The sequence below is a fragment of the Lacerta agilis genome, chromosome 12 (genome assembly GCF_009819535.1).
Source record: "Lacerta agilis isolate rLacAgi1 chromosome 12, rLacAgi1.pri, whole genome shotgun sequence".
Taxonomy (NCBI): domain Eukaryota; kingdom Metazoa; phylum Chordata; class Lepidosauria; order Squamata; family Lacertidae; genus Lacerta; species Lacerta agilis.
Genome location: NC_046323.1, coordinates 47,274,640 through 47,298,439, shown reverse-complemented (window position 1 = coordinate 47,298,439; position 23,800 = coordinate 47,274,640). Strand labels below are relative to the sequence as shown.

Sequence of the window (23,800 nt, the reverse complement as noted above, 5' to 3'; positions counted from 1 at the left end):
CCTTTTAGAATGAGGCTGCTGGAAGCCTGAAATGTCTAGATAGGAAATGAACTGAGAACAATCTTCAACAGGAGTTGCTATGAAATAATGCTTTTGTTTAATTATTAAGAGTTGGGTAGGCAAACAGTAGATCCCAATGGGCAGAGAACAGCTGCTAGCTCTAACAGAAAGCCATTCACGTTCCAATCTTGGAACTCTGAAATTCTACCAACAATAGCTGTAAAATGACTCTAGTGCAACTCGGGAGTTTTCAACTAGCTTTCATATTTAGAAGAGCTATTTTTAGCTAACTTTGGTTTGTCAAACGTTAGCTTTGAAGAGTTTTACACTTCAGTAATGCCACCTGCAAATAAATAAGTGAGGGTATCTCGCCTTTTTTTCTTTTTTAAGGGGAAAAAAGTTTGCATAAAAACACTCCAACCATCTCTCTCTCTCCTCGGTTTTTATTCTTTCACCACCAATTCATTCAGGTTTGCTCACTCTTTGCTGGCACATCCTTGTCAATCGGAAAAGGCAGATGAGCACATGAGCACTGCAATCCTTAATTGGCAGTGAGCAACATTAAACACGGGACCCAGGTGGCGCTGTGGGTTATACTACAGAGTCTAGGGCTTGCTGATCAGAAGGTCGGCGGTTCGAATCCCTGCCACGGGGTGAGCTCCCGTTGCTTGGCCCCAGCTCCTGCCCACCTAGCAGTTCGAAAGCACGTCAAAGTGCAAGTAGATAAATAGGGACCGCTCCGGCGGGAAGGTAAACGGCGTTTCCGTGCACTGCTCTGGTTCGCTAGAAAGCGGCTTTGTCGTGCTGGCCACATGACCCAGAAGCTGTCTGCGGACAAACGCCGGCTCCCTCGGCCTATAGAGCGAGATGAACGCCGCAACCCCAGAGTCGGACACGACTGGACCTGATGGCCAGGGGTCCCTTTACCTTTAACATTAAACACAGTAGTGCTTACTGCTGAACATGCATAAAACTGAACAGTTTGCCCTTTATCAGACGTACCTTTTTCTTTTACCAGTATAGAAAAACACATGCATTACCAATCCATGATTTGCACTGAACCCGGGTATTTTGCTCCCTGGTAATGAATGCGCCTTTTATTTGACTCAGCAAGCATTCACTTTAGTTACACTTCCACCCTTCCACATTTCCACAGTCTCGCGACAAAGAGCCGCATACGTTTCTAAAATGTAAATCAAACGCTTTGCGGCGGTTAATTCTAAGCCTCCGAAATAGCGCCCTGCTTACAAGAAATCCACACGGGCTCCAGGGAGCCAAAGGATGAGCACCCGTGAACACATGCAGAGTTTTGACATCTCACTCTCTGACCTGGTGAGCCTCTCTGAGCCAGGAAGGTGCCTATCCAAGCACACAAGCAGATTAATGAAAGGCCACTTCATACATTACACAGCAACAATCCAGATATACCACCCACGCTGGCTCATCGAGGCGCCACAAACTATCACGAGTCTCTCGATGAGCGGACCTGTATAATAAATGCATTTCTAAACGCCTGCCTCTTGCATTCGTACTCGCCAGGTTTAATTAAGCGTACGCTGAAGATGTACAGCTACCGGTACTTTTTATGGAACGAGACCAACAGACCACAGTCCTGTCAGTTCCAAGTGGCCAAGCCTTTTCCCACAACAAAATTCTGCTGAAAAACTTGCTCTCTCCAGGAACCTTATGCAAGTTTGTTCCTTCTTATCTCCAGAGCAGGAAAGTGGTCTTTTGCTTTGCCTAAGAACTTCATACACAAGGCTTTCTAAGGGGCCATAGCTCAATGGTACAGTACAGGTCCCAATCATGAGCCCGTTTAAAGATTCCTAGGCAGTGTTAGAAACTCATCAACATGTAAGCTAATCGTCAAATGGCACCTTAAACTGAGGTTACAGCCACCACAATGGAATGTATAGGCGCCAATTCCCCCCTCTGTGAGGCTTCCTGTTGTTAGTATTAGTGCTCTTATTGTTGGCCGAAGCTAGGACAGAGCAATGGGAGCACACCCCATCGTGCGGATTCGAACCACCGACCTTCTGATCGGCAAGCCCAACAGGCTCAGTGGTTTAGACCACAGAGCCACCCACTCCCTAGCACAGGGGTCCCCAAACTAAGGCCCGGGGGCTGGATGCGGCCCAATCGCCTTCTAAATGCGGCCCGTGGACGGTCCGGGAATCAGCATGTTTTTATATGAGTAGAATGTGTCCTATTATTTAAAATGCATCTCTGGGTTATTTGTGGGGCCTGCCTGGTGTTTTTACATGAGCAGAATGTGTGCTTTTATTTAAAATGCATCTCTGGGTTATTTGTGGGGCATAGGAATTCGTTCATTTTCCCCCCCCCCCAAAATATAGTCCGGCCCCCCACAAGGTCTGAGGGACAGTGGACCGGCCCCCTGCTGAAAAAGTGCTAGCACTTCGAAAGCACACCAGCGCAAGTAGATGAATAGGTACCACTGAGGCGGGCAGGTAAACTATGTTTCCGTGTGCTCTGGTTTCCATCACGATGTTTCGCTGCACCAGAAGCAGTTTAGTCCTGCTGGCCACATGACCTGGAAAGCTGTCTGTGGACAAATGCCAGCTCCCTTGAGCTGAAAGCAAGAACAACACCACACCCCATAGTCGCCTTGGACTGGACTTTACCATCCAGGGGTCCTTTATCTTTTACGTTTATTACTATTATTATTGATTTCATTTCTATACCAATTTATATTTTAAAGAAAAAACCTTGAAGCGGTTTACCACACATTAAAACATCAAATAAAACAAACTCAAGGTTCAAGGAAAATATTTCAGATCCTCCTCTGACATTTTTCTTACCCCATATTTATTTACCTACTTGATTTATAGAGCTGCTCCATAGCAGAAGAACTCTAGGAAGCCAGTGTGGTGTAGTGGTTAGAGTGTCGGGCTAGGACCTGGGAGATCAGGGTTCAAATCCCCACTCAGCCATGAAGCTCACTGGGTGATCTAGGTAGGGCCACTCGCAGCCTCATAACCTACCTCACAGGGTTGTTGTAGAGGTTAACTGAGAAGCAGGGTGAACCATGGAGGAAAATGTGGAATTTAAATGCAATGAATAAGCTCTTCTACTGAAGAGCTGACCGGATTGCGCTAGGCTGACCGATGGCCTCATTCATACGAACACAGAAAGCTGTCAAACCGAGGGTGCATTTAGCTCAAAACTGCAGTGACTGGAAGCGTCTCTCTTGAATTTCAGCTTGGGGGTTGAACCTGGGACCTTCTGTAGGTAAAGCACAGTTGCTCTGCCACCGGGTTACAGTCCTTCCCCAAAGGCCATATGTTCATAAGTATATACCCATCATACCTGGAAAGGAAAGGTGAACTTAAAATAAATGGAATTGCCGTCTTAAAATCGCAAATGGAACTCCTACACCCAACCGAACTGTATTTCTGCGTGATTGCTGTTTTCAACCAAAAAAGGGAAATGTCAAAAAAGTGGGGAGAGCGGGGAGGGAAGGGTACAATTAGTATATTATAGCAGATTATTGTTATTACCAAGCAACCGCAAGATGTTTTTGGAAAGTTTCAAGAACTGCTGGCGCTGCCAAACAGATGTGTGAGCAATCAAAAATACTGGCATATTGACTTGAGAACATGTGTTGTCTCGGCTGCAAGAATTCATGGTTTGGGAAGAGGAGGCATTCCAGACCCTGCCCTTCATTCCCCCCCACCCCACCCCACCCAAAAAAGCCAGTTTTTTGTTTTTGTTTTTTTTACATAGACTGATGTGTATGTAAATCCATTTCAGGCTCGGACAAAGCAAATCCATTTCAGGCTCAGATTTTACTAAAGCAAAACGCCGTCCAGTGTCTGCAATTAACTGCAACTTGAGACACCTTTTCTTCCTGACCCCCCTCAGAAAGAAGCCTGAACAACTGAATTTCTAAGTCCGCCCCTATTGGGTTTTTTTAAAAAAACCAACAACACTGGAGCTCTTAACTCATTTGCATTTTCTGCACAGAGATCTTTAAAGACACATTGATTTGATAGAGGTTAAGAGCAGGCATGGTTTTGATCTTAGGCTACCGCAGAAGAAGGGAACACAGCAGCTAATGCAGCCATGGGATGGGAAATTAATTTGGGATTCTCGAGAAACCACAGAAGTGTTTCGAAAGCCCGGGCAACTAGGTGCCTGGGGGTTTTTTGGTTCTGCGCAAGACCGGCAGTGGATGGTGCCTATCTGGACTTGTAGGATGGAAGCCAGAGAGACCCACTGTAAGCAGAATCAGTGACAGGTGGAGCCAGAACAGGTGAGAGGCAAAGCCAAGTACCGTAATTCAGGGGCAACCTTGATAATAAGGAGAAGAAGCTGGCAGGCAGTGCCATCCCCGCCAGGACTAGTTGTAAGTAGGTGGGCAGTGTCAGGGGACCACCAGGGGTCAGCAGAGAGGGGTCTCGGATGCTGAGGTTTCCGAGCAAAGCCTGGAGAGTTCAACAGCAAGGAGCGGGAACAGGGCAGCCTGGTGGAGGGGCAGTCAGACTCTAGAGAGCCCAAACGCCACCTGAGCAGCCAAAACGGAAGGAAGAGAGGAGGAGATTTGGGGTTCCCCAACTACTGTTTTGGAGGAATCTGAAAGTGACTGAATGGACGCTAGAGCTTTAGCTCTGACTTGTACATAATAATAAAGCAATGTAAATATACAGATCGGGAGTCGAGTCATTACTCATGGGAAGCACCACTACGCCCTGACAGGCAGGCAGGTGGGGGCTAGCTGAGGGCAGGCAAAGGTTGGTGGAGCAGTGTCCCCCCCCACATTTGCCCAAATGCACCAGCCTCTACGGCAGGGGTCAGCAACCTTTTTGAGCCGTGGGCCGTTCCACCATCCCTCAGACCATGTGGTGGGCCGGACTATATTTTGAAAAATAAATAAATGAACGAATTCCTATGTCAGACAAATAACCCAGAAATACATTTTAAATAAAAGGACACATTCTACTCATGTAAAAACACGCTGATTCCCGGACCGTCCGCAGGCTGCATTTAGAAGGCGATTGGGCCACATCCGGCCCACGGGCCTTAGGTTGCCTACCCCTGCTCTACGGCCCAAGGCTTTAGCAACTCATACTTCTGGGTTTGCTGTGTCTATGGAGCATAAGTACATCTCCGAGCACAATTCAAAGTGTTGGTGCTGACCTTTAAAGCCCTTAACGGCCTCAGTCCAGTATACCTGAAGTAGCGTCTCCTTCCCCATCGTTCACTGAGGTCCAACTCTGAGGGCCTTTTGACGGTTCCCTCACTGCGAGAAGCGAAGTTACAGGGAACACGGCAGAGGGCCTTTTCGGTGGTGGCGCCCGCCCTGTGGCACGCCCTCCCATCAGATGTCAAAGAAATAAACAGCGACCTGACGTTTAGAAGATATCGGAAAGCAGCCCTGTTTAGGGAAGATTTAATGACTGATGTTTTAATGTATTTTTAATCTCTTGCTGGAAGCTGCCCAGAGTGGCTGGAGAAACCCATCCAGATGGGCTGGGTATAAGTAATAAATTGGTGTTGTTGTTGTTGTTGTTGTTGTTGTTATATAAGGAAAGAGAGAAACAGGAGAAGAGACAGAAGCTTGTGAGGCCATGTTTGCTCTGGACATTGTTGCTGTTTTAAACACTCCCTTGGTGTTTCAATTGTTTTACTTTTTTTGCGAGCTGGTCTTTTGATAGTTGGGACAGCAGGGTGCAAATAGTCAAAGTAAATAAACAATGCCCTATGATACATTTGCCATAACAACTGGATCCCTTCTGCTAACAGAGGAAGTGGGGGGGGCACAAAGGAAAACACAATGGGGTCACCAACGGTGTGCATTTGGTGGACAGGAGAGAAGTTCCATAATCTGCAGGACACAAGCTGCCTACCATTGTTGATGGCGGGCGGGGGGGGGGGGAGAGCATCTTCCCCAATTTGAATATTCCATCCATCCATCCATCCATCCATCACATTTATGTCCCCACCTTCCTTCCAAGGAGCTCAGGGTGGGGTGTACATGTTTCTCCTCCTCCTTAATTCATCTTCACAACAACCCTGCGAGGTAGGTTAGACTGACAGCAAGGTGAGCTTCATGGCTAAGTGTGTGATTTGAACCTTGGTCTCTCCTGGTCACTCTTGACGGCTGCACCACACGCATCCAAGGAAACTACTGTCACCCTGTGGTGTGTTGTTGTTGTTTTTTTAAACCGGGTCTGAATGCATACAGGCGTATCCTTATCCCCCTTCAATCCAACTTGAGCTGGATGAAACATGACTACTGTTCTGTTTACAGCAGAGGTGAACAAAACCTCACACTTGCAGGATCTACTTAGTATTTTGCTAAGGGGGGGGGGAATCCAAAATCCGCCAGTCAGAAAAAAATAGCGGTTTAGAAATAAAAGAGTACCTCTGAGCACATGCTAAGTCCGGGAATTTGTTTCCAGTTAAGAATCTGCTCCTGGTTTCCACCCAAGCTGTGTTTCAGCAGCCAATTTTTAGGAAAGAGAAAGTCTCCTTTTTTGTTGTTGCTGTTATTGTTAAGCAATTAGGGACGAGAATACTGGTGTATCTAGAGCAAATCATATGGAGTGGTACCAGTAGATCCCAATCAATCTACCACCCATTCTGAGCAAAGTCATAATCCTGAAATGACTGTCAAACTGCTGAGTTTTGAAACTGCAGCCACATAGATGAGCTTTTACTGTGAATTTACTACATATGTGAGCTGGAAAATCCATAATTCACACCTCACAAGCACCCAGCATGTGTTTTTTTATTTTTTTAAAAAGTCATTCATATCTTTACTGCTTTTTTATTTTACCTTTGCTACTTTGGGTTTGTTTGTCTTTTGCATCGCGTGGCGGACTCTGGTTGCAACGCAAGTGCGTGTCTGATAAAGAAACAAACAGGTGTGTGCTGAGCAGAGCCGTTATCCCGCAGCATAAGCCCCACCATTTGCAATATTGAAATAACAATGCTGACCTTTAAAGCAGAAATGCTGCAGGAGAAAGTTACCTGAAAGGCCGCCCACGCTCATAACAACCTAGGCAGGTTCTGAAAATGGCCTTGCGACAAGAAGGATCGCTGGATTGGTGAGTGCCAGCAACGGGGCCTTCTCATTGGTGGTCCCGCACCGTTGAAGTCCCTCCCCCAGGAAGTGCATATGGCCCTATCCTTGACAATTTGTTTTTGTTTTGTTTTTTCTTGGTATTTGGGCTGGTGATTTCATGCTGCCTTTTCGTGTTTTAACTGCCGGCTGCGTTGACTTTCAGTTTACTGCTTTTGTTTTAATGTCTTGTTATTTGATACAGCGTCCCGTTTTGTTCCTAATAAAAGACCAGCACTTTCTCCCTGCCTCCACAGAGTGAATTAACGTTTCCGTATAAATTATCTACCATAAACCTAAGATCTCTTTCCTGGGTAATGGCAGCCCCTACTACAAAGTTGGCCAGGAAGAATAAGTACCGGTATATAGGATCATAGAATCGCACGCAGAGGTGGAAAGGACCATGAGAGCCATCTAGTCCAACCCCCTGTGAACGCAGGAATATTTTGCCCAACATGGGACCCGAACCCACAACCCTGAGATCAATTCTATGATCCTATAAAATATGTCCCTGGTAACGATATTCCTTTTAGGGCTGAGTCACTGCGATTGTGTGCATTAAAAGGCTGCGTATTGTACTGTTTTTCTTCTTCTACACGCAAAGCAGCAACCTTGGGAGTTTATCTGCAAGGATCACCATCTGTTAGAACACTGAAGAACATGATTCCTTTACGCCAGAATCATAGTTAGGGCTGCTGGACCATGACCTCAGGAGCCCAGGGTTCAAATCTCCGCTCAGCCATGAAGCTCAATGGGTGACCATCTCTCAGCCTCGCCTACCTCACAGGGTTGTTGTGGGGTTAAAAGAGGTGGGTGGGTGAGAACCACAAACATCACCTTGAGCTCCTTGGGAGGAAAAGGCGATAATATCAAGGTAGTAAATAAAATCAGTACTTTTTGAAAGAAAGATACAGTCGTACCTCGGGTTGCACTTACTTCAGGTTGCGCGTTTTCAGGATGCAAACGTGCCAAGCCTTGAAGAGGAAGAAGAAGAAGAAGAAGAGGAGGAGGAGGAGGAGGAGGAGGAGGAGGAGGAGGAGGAGGAGGAGGAGTTTGGATTTGATATCCCGCTTTATCACTACCCGAAGGAGTCTCAAAGCGGCTAACATTCTCCTTTCCCTTCCTCCCCCACAACAAACACTCTGTGAGGTGAGTGGGGCTGAGAGACTTCAAAGAAGTGTGACTAGCCCAAAGTCACCCAGCAGCTGCATGCGGAGGAGTGGAGACGCGAACCCGGTTCACCAGATTACAAGTCTACTACTCTTAACCACTACACCACACGGGTTATTTCCAGGTTTTGGCGTGCGCACATGTGCAGAAACACTAAATTGCGCTTTGCGCATGTGCAGAAACACTAAATTGCTTTTGCGCATGTGCAGAAACACGAAATTGCGCTTTGCGCATGTGCAAACGCCAAATTGCGCCGCGCACATGCGCAGATACGGCGCTTCAGGTTGCGGGCTTTTCATGCTGCGAACGGGCCACCGGAACGGATCCCGTTCGCAACCAGAGGTACCACAGTTAATTTTTATCCCTCCTGGGTCAGACTTGCTGCTGCGTTCTTTCGATTGCAATTGTGAATTTTGGCGACCGTGTTCAATGCTCACAGGTTCGGCACTTCCTAGCTAGTGCTCAAACTTTACCCCGACAATTTTTGCAACTGTTTTGAAAGGAAGTACGGTAGTACTGTTCTCTCCAAAAACAGGGAGTGCGGATGGGGGGGCAATATAGCAAACGCTTTGCGTATTTGATTACAGAATACTCAAAAGCTGGCAACCTGTATCTGACACCAACACCGTGGCATCTTTGCAACTTTAATAACGGCGTATTTGGTTTCTCTATTCAAGAAGGGCCTTGAGATCCTCCTCCTTCTACACACAGGGCGTCGCTGTCCAAATGATCAAAAAAGCAGTATTGGCAGCAAGCGGAGCTGAGGGTGAGAAGCAAAGCTGAAGAACCCATTGTCAGAAGTTCTGCACACACAAAAAACACCCCCTTCTCCTCCTCAGATCAGAAGGCACTTGTTCTCATTTCATAACAACAACAACAACACAGAAAATGCATGTGCTCTAGGAAGAAGCTACAATTGCAAGAACGCTTATTTTAAGAGATACAGTTTGCAGTTTCATAAGTGATGTGAGCCTTCCAATAAAAAAATAAAGAAAGAGAGCCTCTCCTACCTTTTTAAACGGAACATTAAAAACAGATCAAGTATGATTATGGATAAATTTATCGTCTGCCCTTTCGTCTGCTGCGGAGGTTGCGACACCTTCAAAAATTCAGATTTATTTTATTTAAAAAGTTTTTAAAATTCATTCACAAGAATAGGCAAGGCCAGGGTAAAAAAAAAAAAAAAGTGTGGCTACAACCATTATACATCATATAATGTGCAACCACGATTGAGATCTGCATTATATTGCTAAGGCAGATACCTCTGCTATGGAATAGGCAATGCAGGGTACATTTAAGCACAGATGAAAAAATTGCATGCTATTTTTGCAACAACGTTTTGGCTGGGTGTTCATCAGTATGCGGATGATACCCAGCTCTACCTCTCTTTCAAATCAGAACCAGTGAAGGCCGTGAAGGTCCTGTGTGAGTGCCTGGAGGCGGTTGGAGGATGGATGGCGGCTAACAGATTGAGGTTGAATCCTGACAAGACAGAAGTACTGTTCTTGGGGGACAGGAGGAGGGCAGGTGTGGAGGATTCCCTGGTCCTGAATGGGGTAACTGTGCCCCTGAAGGACCAGGTGCGCAGCCTGGGAGTCATTTTGGACTCACAGCTGTCCATGGAAGCGCAGGTTAATTCTGTATCCAGGGCAGCTGTCTACCAGCTCCACCTGGTACGCAGGCTGAGACCCTACCTGCCCGCGGACTGTCTCACCAAAGTGGTGCATGCTCTGGTTATCTCCCGCTTGGACTACTGCAATGCGCTCTATGTGGGGCTGCCTTTGAAGGTGACCCGGAAACTGCAATTAATCCAAAATGCGGCAGCTAGACTGGTGACTGGGAGTGGCCGCCGAGACCACATAACACCGGTCCTGAGAGATCTGCATTGGCTCCCAGTACGTTTCCGAGCACAATTCAAAGTGTTGGTGCTGACCTTTAAAGCCCTAAACGGCCTCGGTCCTGTATACCTGAAGGAGCGTCTCCACCCCCATCATTCAGCCCGGACACTGAGATCCAGCGCCGAGGGCCTTCTGTCTGTTCCCTCACTGCGAGAAGCAAAACTACAGGGAACCAGGCAGAGGGCCTTCTCGGTAGTGGCGCCCGCCCTGTGGAACGCCCTCCCATCACAGGTCAGGGAAATAAACAACTACCTGACATTCAGAAAAAACCTGAAGGCAGCCCTTTTTAGGGAAGTTTTTAATGTTTGATATTGTTGTATTTGGTTTCTGTTGGAAGCCGCCCAGAGTGGCTGGGGAAATCCAGCCAGATGGGCGGGGTACAAATAATAAATATTATTATTATTATTATTGGCTCTTTGTTACTAAAAGGCATCAAGGGAAAAAAAAAATATTTTTTTCTTTGTTTATTTTTACATTCTCTGTATAGTCAGTGTAAAGCTATACATGCTGTACAGGCAAAAAGAACCCTGCAATAGATAATGAAATGGCAAAAAGAACCCTGCAATGAATAAGAGGACTGGGGAAAACTTTGTAGAGCTGCTGCCAGTTGAGACAATACACTTGAGTTTAAGCTGTCTTTTGTACAGTTATACCTCTCTGGAGAATCAATTCCCACTCGCAGTAGGAGAGCACGCTACCGCTGTCAAGCCAGGAAATGATTAAATATTACTTTGCACAGAGGTGCAAAAATACATTCCTCCTTAGGAGTCATTTCTGAGTGTTAGAAGTAATGCCATTAATAAATAATACCTGTGCTTGAGACAAGGATGCAGTGGCACAGCTCCAGTGCAAAAATACACGCTCTGCACAGAAAGGTACTAGATTAAGTCCCGAGTTCCTTATGCAGAAAAGCATTGCAGAGTTGGGCATTTTCCCCAAGCCCTTGCTAAGCTGCTGTCAGTCAAGGTAAAGGTAAAGGGACACCTGACCATTAGCTCCAGTCGCGGACGACTCTGGGGTTGCGGCGCTCATCTCGCGTTACTGGCCGAGGGAGCAGGCGTACAGCTTCCAGGTCATGTGGCCAGCATGACTAAGCCGCTTCTGGCAAAACCAGAGCAGTGCACGGAAACGGCGTTTACCTTCCCGCCGGAGCAGTACCTATTTATCTACTTGTACTTCGTGCTTTCGAACTGCTAGGTGGGCAGGAGCAGGGACCGAGCAACGGGAGCTCACCCCGTCGCGGGGATTCGAACTGCCAACCTTTTGATCGGCAAGCCCTAGGCTCAGTGGTTTAACCCACAGCGCCACCCGCATCCCAAGGTAAGCATGGCTAGATGCCCTTTTGATCTGGCTCATAACAAGGTGGCTCTGCAGAAGTTCTAGCTCTCTATCTGAATGCAACTTTGCCTAGAACCCATTGAGGATGCTGAAACAAAGGAACTGGGAGCGGGAAGAAAGGAAATTCCAAAAGTAAGCTTAAAAACAACACAAAGCCAAACAAAATGCAATTTACATGTGTGCTAGAAACTCAGATATATAATAAGCTAGGCACCATATGGCTCCTTAAACCAGGGTTACAGTCGACAAAACGGAACGCCTAGTTGCCATTTTTGGGGCCAGATGGCTCAAAAGTCGTGTTTTTTCCGATACAACTTTTTGGTTCCTGACATTCTTTCTGATTGCGCAGATAAAATATAACAGATAGAATACTGCAGGATGTGTTGCCCGTGTGTGAAAACAGCCAAGATCCAAGGCATGCACCCTCCAGATGGTGGAGATGTCAGGTACAACCTTGGTGCCCAAGCATCTTCACTTGGTCGCAAGTGGCCGATAGTCAGGTTCAAAATGCGCCTGGCAAATTTTGGATGCTGCATGCGAGAAGCTAACTTCTGCTTCATAACCAATGGAGATTCAGGAAAAAGAGGGGTGCTTTCTTAAGCACATGGGCTGCTCCTGAATAAGCCGCTGTGTCGCTTTGAGCTTTGCCGGAATAGTTTACTATGCCACCTCAAACAACAGTAGTGTATGATCATGTGCACACAGCAAGGTTCTTTTAAGAAGGAATCTCCAGCTCGTTGCCGCTGCCCAGCCTCTTCCTGAGATGAAAGCAAAATCTAACTCTGCTGAGAATTGTGTTTATCAGGTTCAGGGAGATCCCAGGAAAGGAACACATGAGAACATGTGAGCCTAATGGTGCAAACCCTTATGCCTGTCTGGAGTCTATTCGGAAACAAGTCCCAGTGAATTCAATGGGACTTAGTGACAGGTGAGAGTATGTACAGGGTCTTAAGATTCCTTCCCTCTCACACTAAACTCATGGCACCTGCCCAGATTCACTGCCTGAACTTCCCACTTATTATTAGTGTATATATTAAGCTCATTCACAAACCGTCTGACCTAAATGGATCAGTATTTCAACCACTGCAAGCCTTTAACTCTTGCTGCAAGAGCAATTATTATATAGGATTACGGTTTACAGCAAATCTGGATGTTATTACCGTATTCACCGCTCTAGCATTTGCAAAGCAGGAACACACCACATGTGTTTTCAATCTTTTCTCCCTTTCCTGCCATTTGTCACCAGAGAAGAGAGTCAATATCACACACACACACAAAGGTGGGAGTTTGTACAAATGGTTACAGGGAGTATCTTAACATAACCTCGCTATGTGCACATAATCATATGCTACTGTTGTTTGAGGTGGCATAATAAACTATTCCAGCAAAGCTCAAAAGGACAAAGGGGCTTAATCCCATCATAGCACATTCCAGAAATATGGAGGAGTCACAAATGTAGCAAGGAAAATGCCCCATTAAAAACTCCAGACAGCAGAAGGGTACCAGGCCGAGTTAACAGTACGCACATCCTGAAAACAATTGCACATTCAGGACTCAGTTCCAGTGGAATAGCAGGGCTGATTTTTGCAAGAAACTGTGCGCAACTGGTCTATTCCATCTGAGCTGTGTAAAATCAGAACAACTTCTAACCAGATCTTTTATTGGGGGCGGGGGAAGATCAACTTACGTTTTTGCAATTCATGGAAGAGAGGCAGAGAGCTCACATTTATGCAAGTAGACCATTTGGATTAGCAGGAGGTTTGCAAAACTTGAGAACAAAGGTGTGGTGCAGTTATTATAGAGTGCTGGACTAGGACTGGGGACACCCAGGTTCAAATTCAGGTATGGACCACACTCAGTAATGTTGGTCCAGCCACTGTCTCCCTGCCTAATCAAACTAACAGGGCTGTAGGGAGGATAAAATTGTATGTGTGCACGCATGAGAGGGGTGGTGGTAGAATTAATCATGGACACTATCTTGAGCTCTTTGAAAGAAATAAAGCATACAAATTTTAGTAAATAAATTCAACCAGCTCTTACTGAGCTGAAACAGCTCTTAATGACTGCTGCATATATATAAACTACAGTCATACCTCAGGGTACGACAGCTGCGGGTTGTGTTTTTTCGTGTTACGAACGCGGCATACTTCCGGGTTTCGCCACCCCCGCAGAAGTGTGATATTGAGCTTCCGCGCATGCGCGATATCGCCGTTTGGGTTGCGGACTTTCCGGGGTGCGAATGGCACCCCGGAACGGATCATTTCCGCAACCTCAGGTACCACTGTATACCTTTAAAACATAGTCAAATGTGATTTTTACCCCTCAAAGCATTCTGTGCATTGCTTACTCCTCGTAATTCCCAGCAACCCTTAAAAAACTACAGGGCCCGAATTCTTTGAGGAGCAAAATGTGCTTTGAATGATGCTCACACTGTTCTGTGCAGCTGACCAAGGACTCAAAATACCAACTCGTTCAGCTAAATGAGCAAACAAAGGCAAGAACAGACTTTGAAGCAGGCTCCCCCAAACAAAATCCACTTCACAATGAGGATTTTGAAAACACACACACACGCCAACAGCTGTCTCTTTGCCAATGTGTGAATTGTTGCACAATTCTTAAAGAGGTGGTTTCTGAAGTTAAATAAACTGAAAGATCAACGGATTTGTTTAAATAAATATCATTAAAACTCGAAGGTCCAGCAAGAGTTTTGCCTGTTAAGATATTATGGGTTGTCCAAGGCCTGTATGCATAGACCCTACAAATATAATATCCCTGACCACTAGACAATGAGGCAAGGTGCTCACTTCCCAAGCCAACCCCCTGCCATCGAGCATATATCCGTAAGTCTTTAATGTGTCCCAGGACACACTTGCATAGAACTTATTATCTGCTCTTGGCAAGTTGTGCTGATCAAACTTGTAGGGCTCTTGGACTGCAATTCTCCACCAGCCAACCCTGTGAGCATGTCCCATTGAGCTCAGTGGGAATCACATCTCAGTAAACAGGTATCCGTTTGTACCCCTTGCTACGTTTGTGTGTGTGGTCTGATTCACACATAACGGGTTTTATAGCCAAAGCGTGATTTGCTGAACATCTGAACCCTGCTCAGTAGACTGTGGTTTGTTTTCTAGCAACACCATGATGTGAAGCCATGGTTTGTTGGCTTACGAAACGAGGCTTGCTTTAACTATGGCCTGGTGTTCTGCCCAAACCCAAAAGCCTTGCTTAACCATGGTCTACTTGGCCAACCCACCTCAGATACTCTCCTAAGGCAGAGGCACAAGGCAAGAACAGCTTTGTGGGGTGTGGGGCAGAAATCAAGCATTGGAGAAACAAGCCATGGCTTGCTTGATCACCTGCGAGACTGTTCGCTGAAGAAACTGTGGCTCGGTTTTATGTGCAAATGCAGCCTGTGTGTTACAACACACAGTATATGCTTCTAGCCCTGACCTTTTTAGGATGGAGCAAGATAAGAGTTCTAAATATAACACAGCAATAGAGGAAATTTCCATTAAATGTTTATCTGGAGAGAGTGAGAGGGCATGGAGCTTGTGCGTTGTGGTGCTGCACACCTAACAATGTAAAACCGACAAGAGGGTTTTCCTTTTCACTATTGAGAGGAGAAAGCGGTGGGAAGGGAGATGGAGAGAAAAGAGGGGGGGGCTTGTCAAAATGCATCTGAGCAATGGAAGTAAACAAATTTTCATTTCAAAAGTGTGGGGGGGGGGAGAGCTCCTCACCACTGAATGAAAGCACTATGCCAGGCACAGGCAAACTCGGCCCTCCAGATGTTTTGGGACTACAATTCCCATTATCCCTGACCACTGGTCCTGTTAGCCAGGGGTGATGGGAGTTGTAGTCCCAAAACATCTGGAGTGCCGAGTTTGCCTGTGCCTTGGCAATATATCGCTCAGGACAGGTATGTAGGGGCAGACTGCAATGACAGCTTCACTCAGCGGTACATCGCTGGTGAAAACGCCACTGCACTCTGCCCGGGCAAGCTGAATCAGCTTGTTCCTTCCTCTGCTTCTTTAAACTGCTTGGCTGAGGAGCGCACTGCTGCCCTCACTTCACCCAAGCAGTTTTACAGAGCCCCCAACCTGCCCCGCTTGGCAGCCTCCGCCTTTTCTCCCTCCCGGTGTAAGACAGCCAGGCGGTGTAGGGGCTCCTTGATGCTGCTGGCGGGCCCAGCGATCGCCAGCAGCCTCCTGCAGCCCCTCTCCGCAAGGCGCAGAAATGGTGGCTTTGCACCCCGCGCCTTGCAGACTCTGCCCAGGAGGGTGGGCTGCGTCGTTCCTCCTGGGGTGATCGACCCCCCACTGGAGGAAAGAGACAGCGCACCCACACGGGAAAAGGCGAAGGCAGCCTGACAGGCTCCATGCGCTTGGCTACTGCCGCTTGGTCCGTCTTTGGGGAGTGGGGGGCAAGCAGGCAAGGTAGCTCGCCCGCCTGCCCGCCCCCCACACGTGCAAAGACAGAGGGAGCTTTGCCAAGGAGCACCAAGGTCCTTGCTGCTCCAGCCAAGCAGCAGGGGACTTAGGGCTCACTCAGCTGGGGGGAGGAGCCTTACTGCCCCCCCCCCCCGGCTGAGCAGCAGGCTGGGGCCAGCTGCATTGACCACAGCCCACGAGACACTGGGGTGAAAGCGCCTCAGCTCCCACAATGAGAGAGCTGCGGCAGTTTCACCCGACGTCTCGCTGGCTGGGGCCAAGCAGCCTTATTCAACATGGCATGTTTGGCTGGCGATACACCACGATGCTGAAACACAACATCGCCCAGCCCTAGAAAGCAAAAGCATGTACTCAGCAAGCAGTAGCCGCATATGCAGGGCTTAAGATAATCATTAAAAACCCTACACAGCTTAGGACCCAGATATTTTATGGACTACCTTCTTCCGTAACAATCCACGAGGTCTTTATTACACCATTTGAGGTTCCATCAGGCGCATTGGGTGCACTGGACAAGAGCATATCCCACTGGGTCCTTACTATCATTTAGGTACCAGGAGAAATCATTTCTGTTTTCCCAGGTTTTTAAGAACCAATGTAAGCATTTTTTTTAAGCTTAGGACATTTTGCTTTCACTGAGCATTGGAATGCTGTTGGTGCTTCTGTCTGCATGTCATGTCACTTTACTACATTCATCTAGGTGTTTTGCATTATTATTATTATTATTATTATTAATTATTATTAATCTCCAACCATATTTATGGTCTGCACTTAAGGCTAATTTCAGTTCTACCTTGCCGCCCCAGCTTCATTTCCCCCCTAGCTGCAGATTTCGACTTTTATATATATATTTAAGTGCAGATAAATTAAACACAGCAACGCTGACATAAGAACTCTGTAGCAAGATCAAAACAAAAGCATTCTGTTTCCAGAAGTGGTCAGGTGTATACACCCACCCCCCTCTGGAAGCTCACTTGCAGGGCATATAGGTGGTGCCCCCCCACTGCCCCCCACCCTGGTGTTTGTCCCCAGCATCTGAAAGTCAGGGGTATTCTGTTTTTGCACACGGAGGTTTCATTTAGATGGAAGCTCAGGTTGGGTTGGCTTTTCCCTCCCCCAAAACAGGTATCATAGAGCTACTCAGAAATCATCTTGCCCTGAGGGTTGGAGAAAGAGAGAGGGACAGAACAGCCCAGGGAGTTGCCCACCATCTACCTCCACCATCTGTCTCCAGCTCAGGAGGCCTCTTCCTCCCACAATCCCCACAGGGCTATCAGAGGACAATCTTGTCATGATGGGTAGAGCATGCACAAGGTCCCAGGTTCAATCCCCAGCATTTCCAGGTAGGGCTTGGGAGCGTGTCTTTTCTTAAAAGCTGGAGAGCTGGCGGCAGTCAAGTGTAGAGCAAGCATCCCCAAACTCGGCCCTACAGCTGTTTTGGGACTACAACTCCCATCATCCCTAGCTAACAGGACCAGTGGTCAGGGATGATGGGAACTGTAGTCAGTCCCCAAACAGCTGGAGGGCCGAGTTTGGGGGTGCCTGGTGTAGAGTAGTGAGCTAGATGGACCAATGGTCTGATTCAGTACAGGTAGCCCCCGCCCCCGTTCATGCACGTTCAATATACATATGTGTATTGTATACATACGTAGTATACGTGCATTGAGCTGAATCTTCCAGAACAGCTCCAGAAGAGCACAGAAAGGTCAGGAAAGGTGCAAAATCAGCGCCTAGCAATCCCATCAGCCTTTGCAATTGAAATCCCAAGAGCGCTTGCACAGAGTTTGAGCAAGGAGGTTGCGAGAGAGCAACTGTCTTCGGATTTGGCAAAGCTTGGAGGAGGTTTTTCAGCAGGAGTTTCTGGGAAAGACATACAGTGTACACGAGTTTTCTAGAGGTTTTTTTTTGCAGGTTTTTGGATAGTTTTAAAAATATTTTGTTGGTCTTAATTTATATGAGCTTTTTTGAGGGGTTTTTTTTGGGGGGGGAGGTTTATTAGAGTTAGGATTTTTTTAAAAGAGGTGGCACCCAAACGCAAAGCATTGTCATCTTCCTCGGGTGCTGACCAACCCACGAAGCAGGGTTTTCCTGGGGTTTCCATAGATTTTGAGGGTGTTTGCAGGTTTTTCCAACGGCTGCTTCAATGATACGCAATTTCACCAACGCGAAAGGTGCCTCGGAACGTAACCCAAGCATAAATGGGGGGGGGGCCTTCCTGTGCACGATAGCTACAGAATGAGACTCAGAGCTATGGGTTCGAGTCCCACGTTGGGCAAAATATTCCTGCATTGCAGGGAGTTGGACTAGATGACCCTCATGTTCCCTTCCAACTCTACAATCAATTCTGTTATTCTACTTTCAAAAAAGCTTTCTTTTCATTATAGCTAGTCATTGCTGTTTCATTTCTAGTTTTAATCTATGCTTATTGTGTTAACTTTTTTCAAAACAAGCTGATTTGTGAGGTTCACCTGAAACGTGGTATCTTAAATATACTATTAGTATAAATGTAATGCTTAACTTTCATTGATAGACCCCCCTTCCATGAATGCTTCATCCTTTCTAAATCCATCTCATTTACATGAGGTGTATAGAACATGCTCTAAGACTAAGTTATATCATGACCCGCTTAGCAAATGTGCTCAGGATTGCAGCCTTAATGTTATGTGTGCATAAAACCATCCTTTCACTGTAAACATTGTGACCAGTCAAGAGTCCTGATATTTAGAGTGGCATAATCTATATCTAACAATAGATTTTTGTTAATAGGATCCTGGACACTAGTTCAGGAATGTTGTGTTTTTAAAGACCAGCACCATTAACCTTGGTACAGCACTTCATTGTGTTTAATTAGCAAGCTAATGAAGACCGTCTCATTCCTTCCTTCCTTCAACCACAAGAGGACAAATGCAGAGCTCTGGGGAAAAGAGTGGACTTACCTGTTTGGAATTCAATTCTTTGTTGTGTAATGAAATATTTATCAAATAAATATATACCTTAAGTTTTGCAACACTTCAGCAATATGTGTACGACAGAATTCCTTTTTCTACAAACCGTATTTATATCATGGGGCTTTATTGGGGGTGGGGGGTGGAGATGAACACAATGTCTGAACATTTGGGCTGCAGGGAAATTTGCAAACAAAACACGAGGCATGAACATAATGTTTTCATCAACATATCTTCAGATACTAAAAAAAAAAAATTCAAAGTACACAACAGTGTTTTTGCTGCTGCTACTTTTCAAAAAGTGACAGACTGTCATGTTTCACTATTTGTAGCAAGTTATTACTAGAAATCACCCCAACACATGCAGCTGAGGTCAAGCTGCTTTTAAATAGCCCACTCTTTTTCTCACAGTACAAAAAAATACACCATTCACCTAATCTTCCGACAAACTACAGTAGAATTTTGGTGCTGAGTTTTCATCAGTACCAACAGCTTCAGCTTAGTTTTATTAACTGCGTCTTCTAGAGGGCTAGAAGGCAGGCCTGTTCCAAATCAAAAACACATATACCATACTTTTTAATTAAAAAAGAGACAGCCAAGGCCATTCATAAAAACAGATGTACGTCACTCGCCGATTCAACTGGCCACCCTGGAAAGATTCTCACAATACAAACGAAGCCCGCGATTCCTTTTTTCCTTTTAAATTACACTTCCTAAAAGTCAATAAAAGCAATTCCCTCGAAGCAAACCGCCAAGTGGTTTTGGACGGCGAGGTCAACGGGACTCACTCCCAGGTAAGTGCGTACAGGATTGCAGGCTAAAAAGGCAACTTTCAATTTGATCCCCGCTAGGAGTGCAAGTGTTGTGTACTACTGTATTCCCGGTTATGTTTTAAACAACAAAGCAGTAGAGCCGCAACCCCTCTTATCTGCAAATAAGCACACAGGACTACAGCTAACAAGAAAACGAAATAAATACGTACGCAGGGAGAAACAAATCGTCTAAAAATTGCTCCTGTATACAAAAACCCTGCTTCCAACCAGCAGAGCGGTGTATGGTTACAAGCAGGCTGAATTTCGTGAGTAGAAACATAAGCACACATCCCTAGCATTGTTGTCCAAAGCTACCCTGCTCCTTCCAGAAATATCTTGACTGCACAGAGAGCTCCTGTGGAAAAAGGACCCCTTCACACAGGGGGACAAAGATCTATGGAAATGCACAACCCTGTTAGACAGATGCGTTGTTGCTTTGATCACTGCCACATATCAGGGGTTGTCGTTTATTGTGTGTGTGTGTGTGTGTGTGTGTGTGTGTGTAAAGGCACCCTCCTTCTCCCCTTTCAGTTTGATTGAAGGAGTGGGGCGGGTGTTTGAGAACCAGGCAGGGGGAAGGGGGGGGGGAAATAAGAGCTATCGCTGTTTACAATACAGCACACAAAAAACGGGGAGAAAGAGAGAAGCCTGTGACAGTGAATATATAATAGGTACCCTGAACAAAGGAACACCATCCAAGGAACAGCCACTGCCGCCGCCGCCGCCACCACTTTGCTGGTTTTAACCCCTCCCCAGGATTTCACAGCACATTCCAAAACAAACCCACAAAGGCAGGGAATCATTGTCTTTCGGAAAACGAGAGGGAGAAAATGGTTAAATGCAAATGGGAGGGGTAGGGAGGGAGGGAGACGGTTCTGTTCCAATGCAGGGCTTCTTCGCTCCTCTCTCTCTCTCTCTTTCTCACTTTGCTTAGATATGATTTAAACACAACCTCAAATGAGAAGAAAGGAGGTGTCTGAATGAGTCCCCTTCATCTTCAGGCTGCACGCGGTGTGTAAAAAGAGAGAGAGAGAGATGGGGAACAACAGCTGCAACACACCCGGTTTAAAACCAGAAGCCTTTGCTGCTGCTGCTGCTGCTGCGATCTTTATTATACAATAGACCCGGAGCAGCAAAAATAAAATAAAAAAATTGCCTACTCTTCTCCATGCTTGGTGTAGAGCGTGACAAGTTACTACACAGGAGGAACCTTAAAAAGAGAGCAACGCGGGGAGGGAGGGAGCTAGCAAGGGAGGTGCTGCAGGCAAACAAGTTGGGGGGGGGCAAAAGCTACGGGTCCGTCGCCCCCACCAAACGCGTGATGTGCGAATTAGCCCCCCTTTCCTTACGCTGGCAAGAATGGGGCTGGCGGTGGAAGCGTCCTAGTGTGGGAAAGTGGGGCTGGAGAGGGGAATGCGAGCTGCTGCTACTGCTGCTTTAAAAGATACAAATCTATCCCTCCGCGCCATGCTGCTTGCTATGGGGCCGGGCAGTTACGTCAGCGCCTGTTATTATTCCGTGGCCACGAGATTGGTGCGGGTGTGCGCGTATTGTGCGCGCGCTGCGTTGTCGTCGATGGGGGCGGCAATCGCCGTCCACGTTTCTCCACAGAGCCAGCCCCCCCCCCACCACTCTCCCCACCACCACCACCAAAAAATAAAAAATCAGGGGCGAGATTTTCTCTCTCTCTCTCTCTCCAGACCCCTCCCCCACCTCCTAATGCCATCAAAACAAGGAGGCACAACAAAAGCAAGGCGAGGAGCCAGCCATGTCTCCGAGAGGAAGGAGAGGAAGAAAAGAAAAAGGGCGCAACCCCCTCCTCCCTCCCTCGCCACCTCGAAACCCACCACCACCATCATCACCACCTCCTCCCTCCTCCAGGAGAGGAAAGGCTGGGGATGGGAGGCGGGAAGAGAAAAGCAGATTTACTGCGGATCAATGTGGTGGCCACAATAAGGCTGCATTTCCATAACAAGAGAGAGGGTCTGGCACAAAAGTTGCAGCCCTGGGCTGCGAAACATCCATTGCTCGGGACTACAATACACATTCCCGTCCCCCCTTTGCGCTCCCCTTTTTTAAACCGAGCTCTCTCCACCTCACCTCCCACCCCCACGGAGGGGGGGGGAGGGGAGTGTAAAAAAAGTAATTAAGAAGCCAGACAACGCTCAGGCTGGCACGAATGTAAATGAAGTTGCGCGCACACACATGCACCCAACAAAAGCAAGAGAATTTAAGAAAAGAAAAAGCCAGGAGCCAAGCACAAGGCAATATAAATAAATTCCTTTGGGACAGTCACTCTTGAGTGGGGGGAAAGGCCCTCCAAGCCTCTCCTCACTTCTTCCTCCGATTGTTTACATTTGTAACTTTCATCGTGACATGCTAGTAGTAGGCAGGGTTTAAATAATAAAAAAACGGCTACCAGATAAAAGCGAAAGTTTAAAGTATCACAAAGGGGGCAAACACGAGAGGGGCGGTACAATATGTTCTCTCGTCCCCACCCTCTCCAAAATTCAATTAACTTACCTCCTGGTGTTTTGCAGTTAGTTTAAAAAGGAGGCTCACCCCTTTTTTGCAGTACACTAACACAATCACAGCAAGAATAATATAAACCATCTTTGCAAAAAGGCAGCCCCCGAAACCTTGAGGAATCACAACATTTCACGAAGAGGCAGGTGAGAAAGGGGGTTGGATTTAAACGTGGGCAGCCTTTCAAACCTGTTAAAGCACAATATTCAAAGGTGCCTTTTAAAATCTACCCCAAGGGAACTTCCGAAACAAGAGGAAAGCTAATGGGGTGTGGGAAAGGAGGCTTTAAAGGGATCAAGTTTAAAATCAAACGGGGAAAAGAGACCACAAGACTATAGAGAAATAGTAAAAATCCAAGGCCTGGAGTGTCGTGTGTATGTGTGTTTTCACCCAGGGAGAAAAAAATTTCCCCGGGGTGAAAACACACATGGCACTCGAGGCGAAGGGAAAACTCGGCACGTTTTATTCTCCGCCCCAAATGCCTCCTTTTCCAACTGATGTCAACTATTATATTTGTTTCCAAATGCACGCCTCCAGACACCGAGCATTTCAGCAAGCACCCTTTTAAAAAATGATAACAATAATTATCCACCTTTCTGATCAATATCAAGCTGAGCAAAAGACCCCTCCTTCGCGACTTGCAATTAAAACACGCGGCGAGAGAAAGGAAGGAGAGGCTAGAAAGCAAAAGAGAAAAAACACCAAAACACCACACGATTGCCACCAAATGCAAAGTTTTGTCGTTCTCCCCCCCCTTTTTAAAGCCTAACAGGATTAACTCTTATGTTTCCCCCACTTCACGTGTTTTTAAAAAATAAACGCTTCCTGTGTATTTGTTCCTTTAAACGCCATTAATGTTTGCAAGCCTTTTAATTTTTTTAAGGGGGTAGGGACAAAATCGAAGTGCCCACCCCAAACTTTTTCGTTACTTACGTGTGCAGAAAGTCCCCCACAGGAAGGCGAAAGTTAACCACGAAACCATCATATTCCTTTTTCTCCTCGTGGCTATTGTTTACTCCTCCTCAGCAAGGAGGAGGGAGCGCGTAAAATGAGGGGCGAGAAGAAATGAACGGGATACGGGGGGGGGGGGAGAGAAAGATGGGATCTTTTCTTTAAAAATAGATAAGATATAGATATAGGCTTTTTTTAAAAATAAAAATAGAAAAGGCTCCTTCTTAAGAACGACAATAATTTAAAAAAAACAACAACACAACGACACCGGAGATTAAATCCTTCACAGTTTCCAACAACGTATCCGAAGTCCGAGAGAAAGAGAGACGATTCAAAACGAGAGAAAATCCTCCAGACAGGTGGCTTCTGCTCCTGTCCGGTTCGGGGGCGCAGGGCTACAGGCGTCCCCCACCAGGGCCAACCCCGAAATAAAGCTGGCCAAGAGTTTCCTCGCCGGAGCGACCGTGGGGTGGCGGTTGTGGCGCTGCTCGGAGAGCCAGGCAGGCGCGCAAGGCTTCCCTCGGCGACCTCTCCCCAAGAAGCCCTCGCCGGCCTTTTTTTCAGCAGTACCAGCAGGGGGGCCGATAAGACATCCAAGGAGGGGGAGGGGGCACGACATGAACAGGAG

General features: G+C 46.8%; 1 protein-coding gene across 1 annotated transcript in view; it reads right to left on the bottom strand.

The window, feature by feature from the left end:
* ACVR2B (activin A receptor type 2B) overlaps positions 1 to 23,301 on the bottom strand; it is a 122,305-nt gene extending 99,004 nt beyond the window's left edge. Inside the window, exon 1 of the mRNA XM_033165203.1 lies at positions 23,155 to 23,301. Coding sequence (XP_033021094.1) covers positions 23,155 to 23,206 — 52 coding nt within the window. The 5' untranslated portion in view covers positions 23,207 to 23,301. The remainder of the gene's footprint in view (positions 1 to 23,154) is intronic.
* Positions 23,302 to 23,800: the final 499 nt, after the last annotated feature.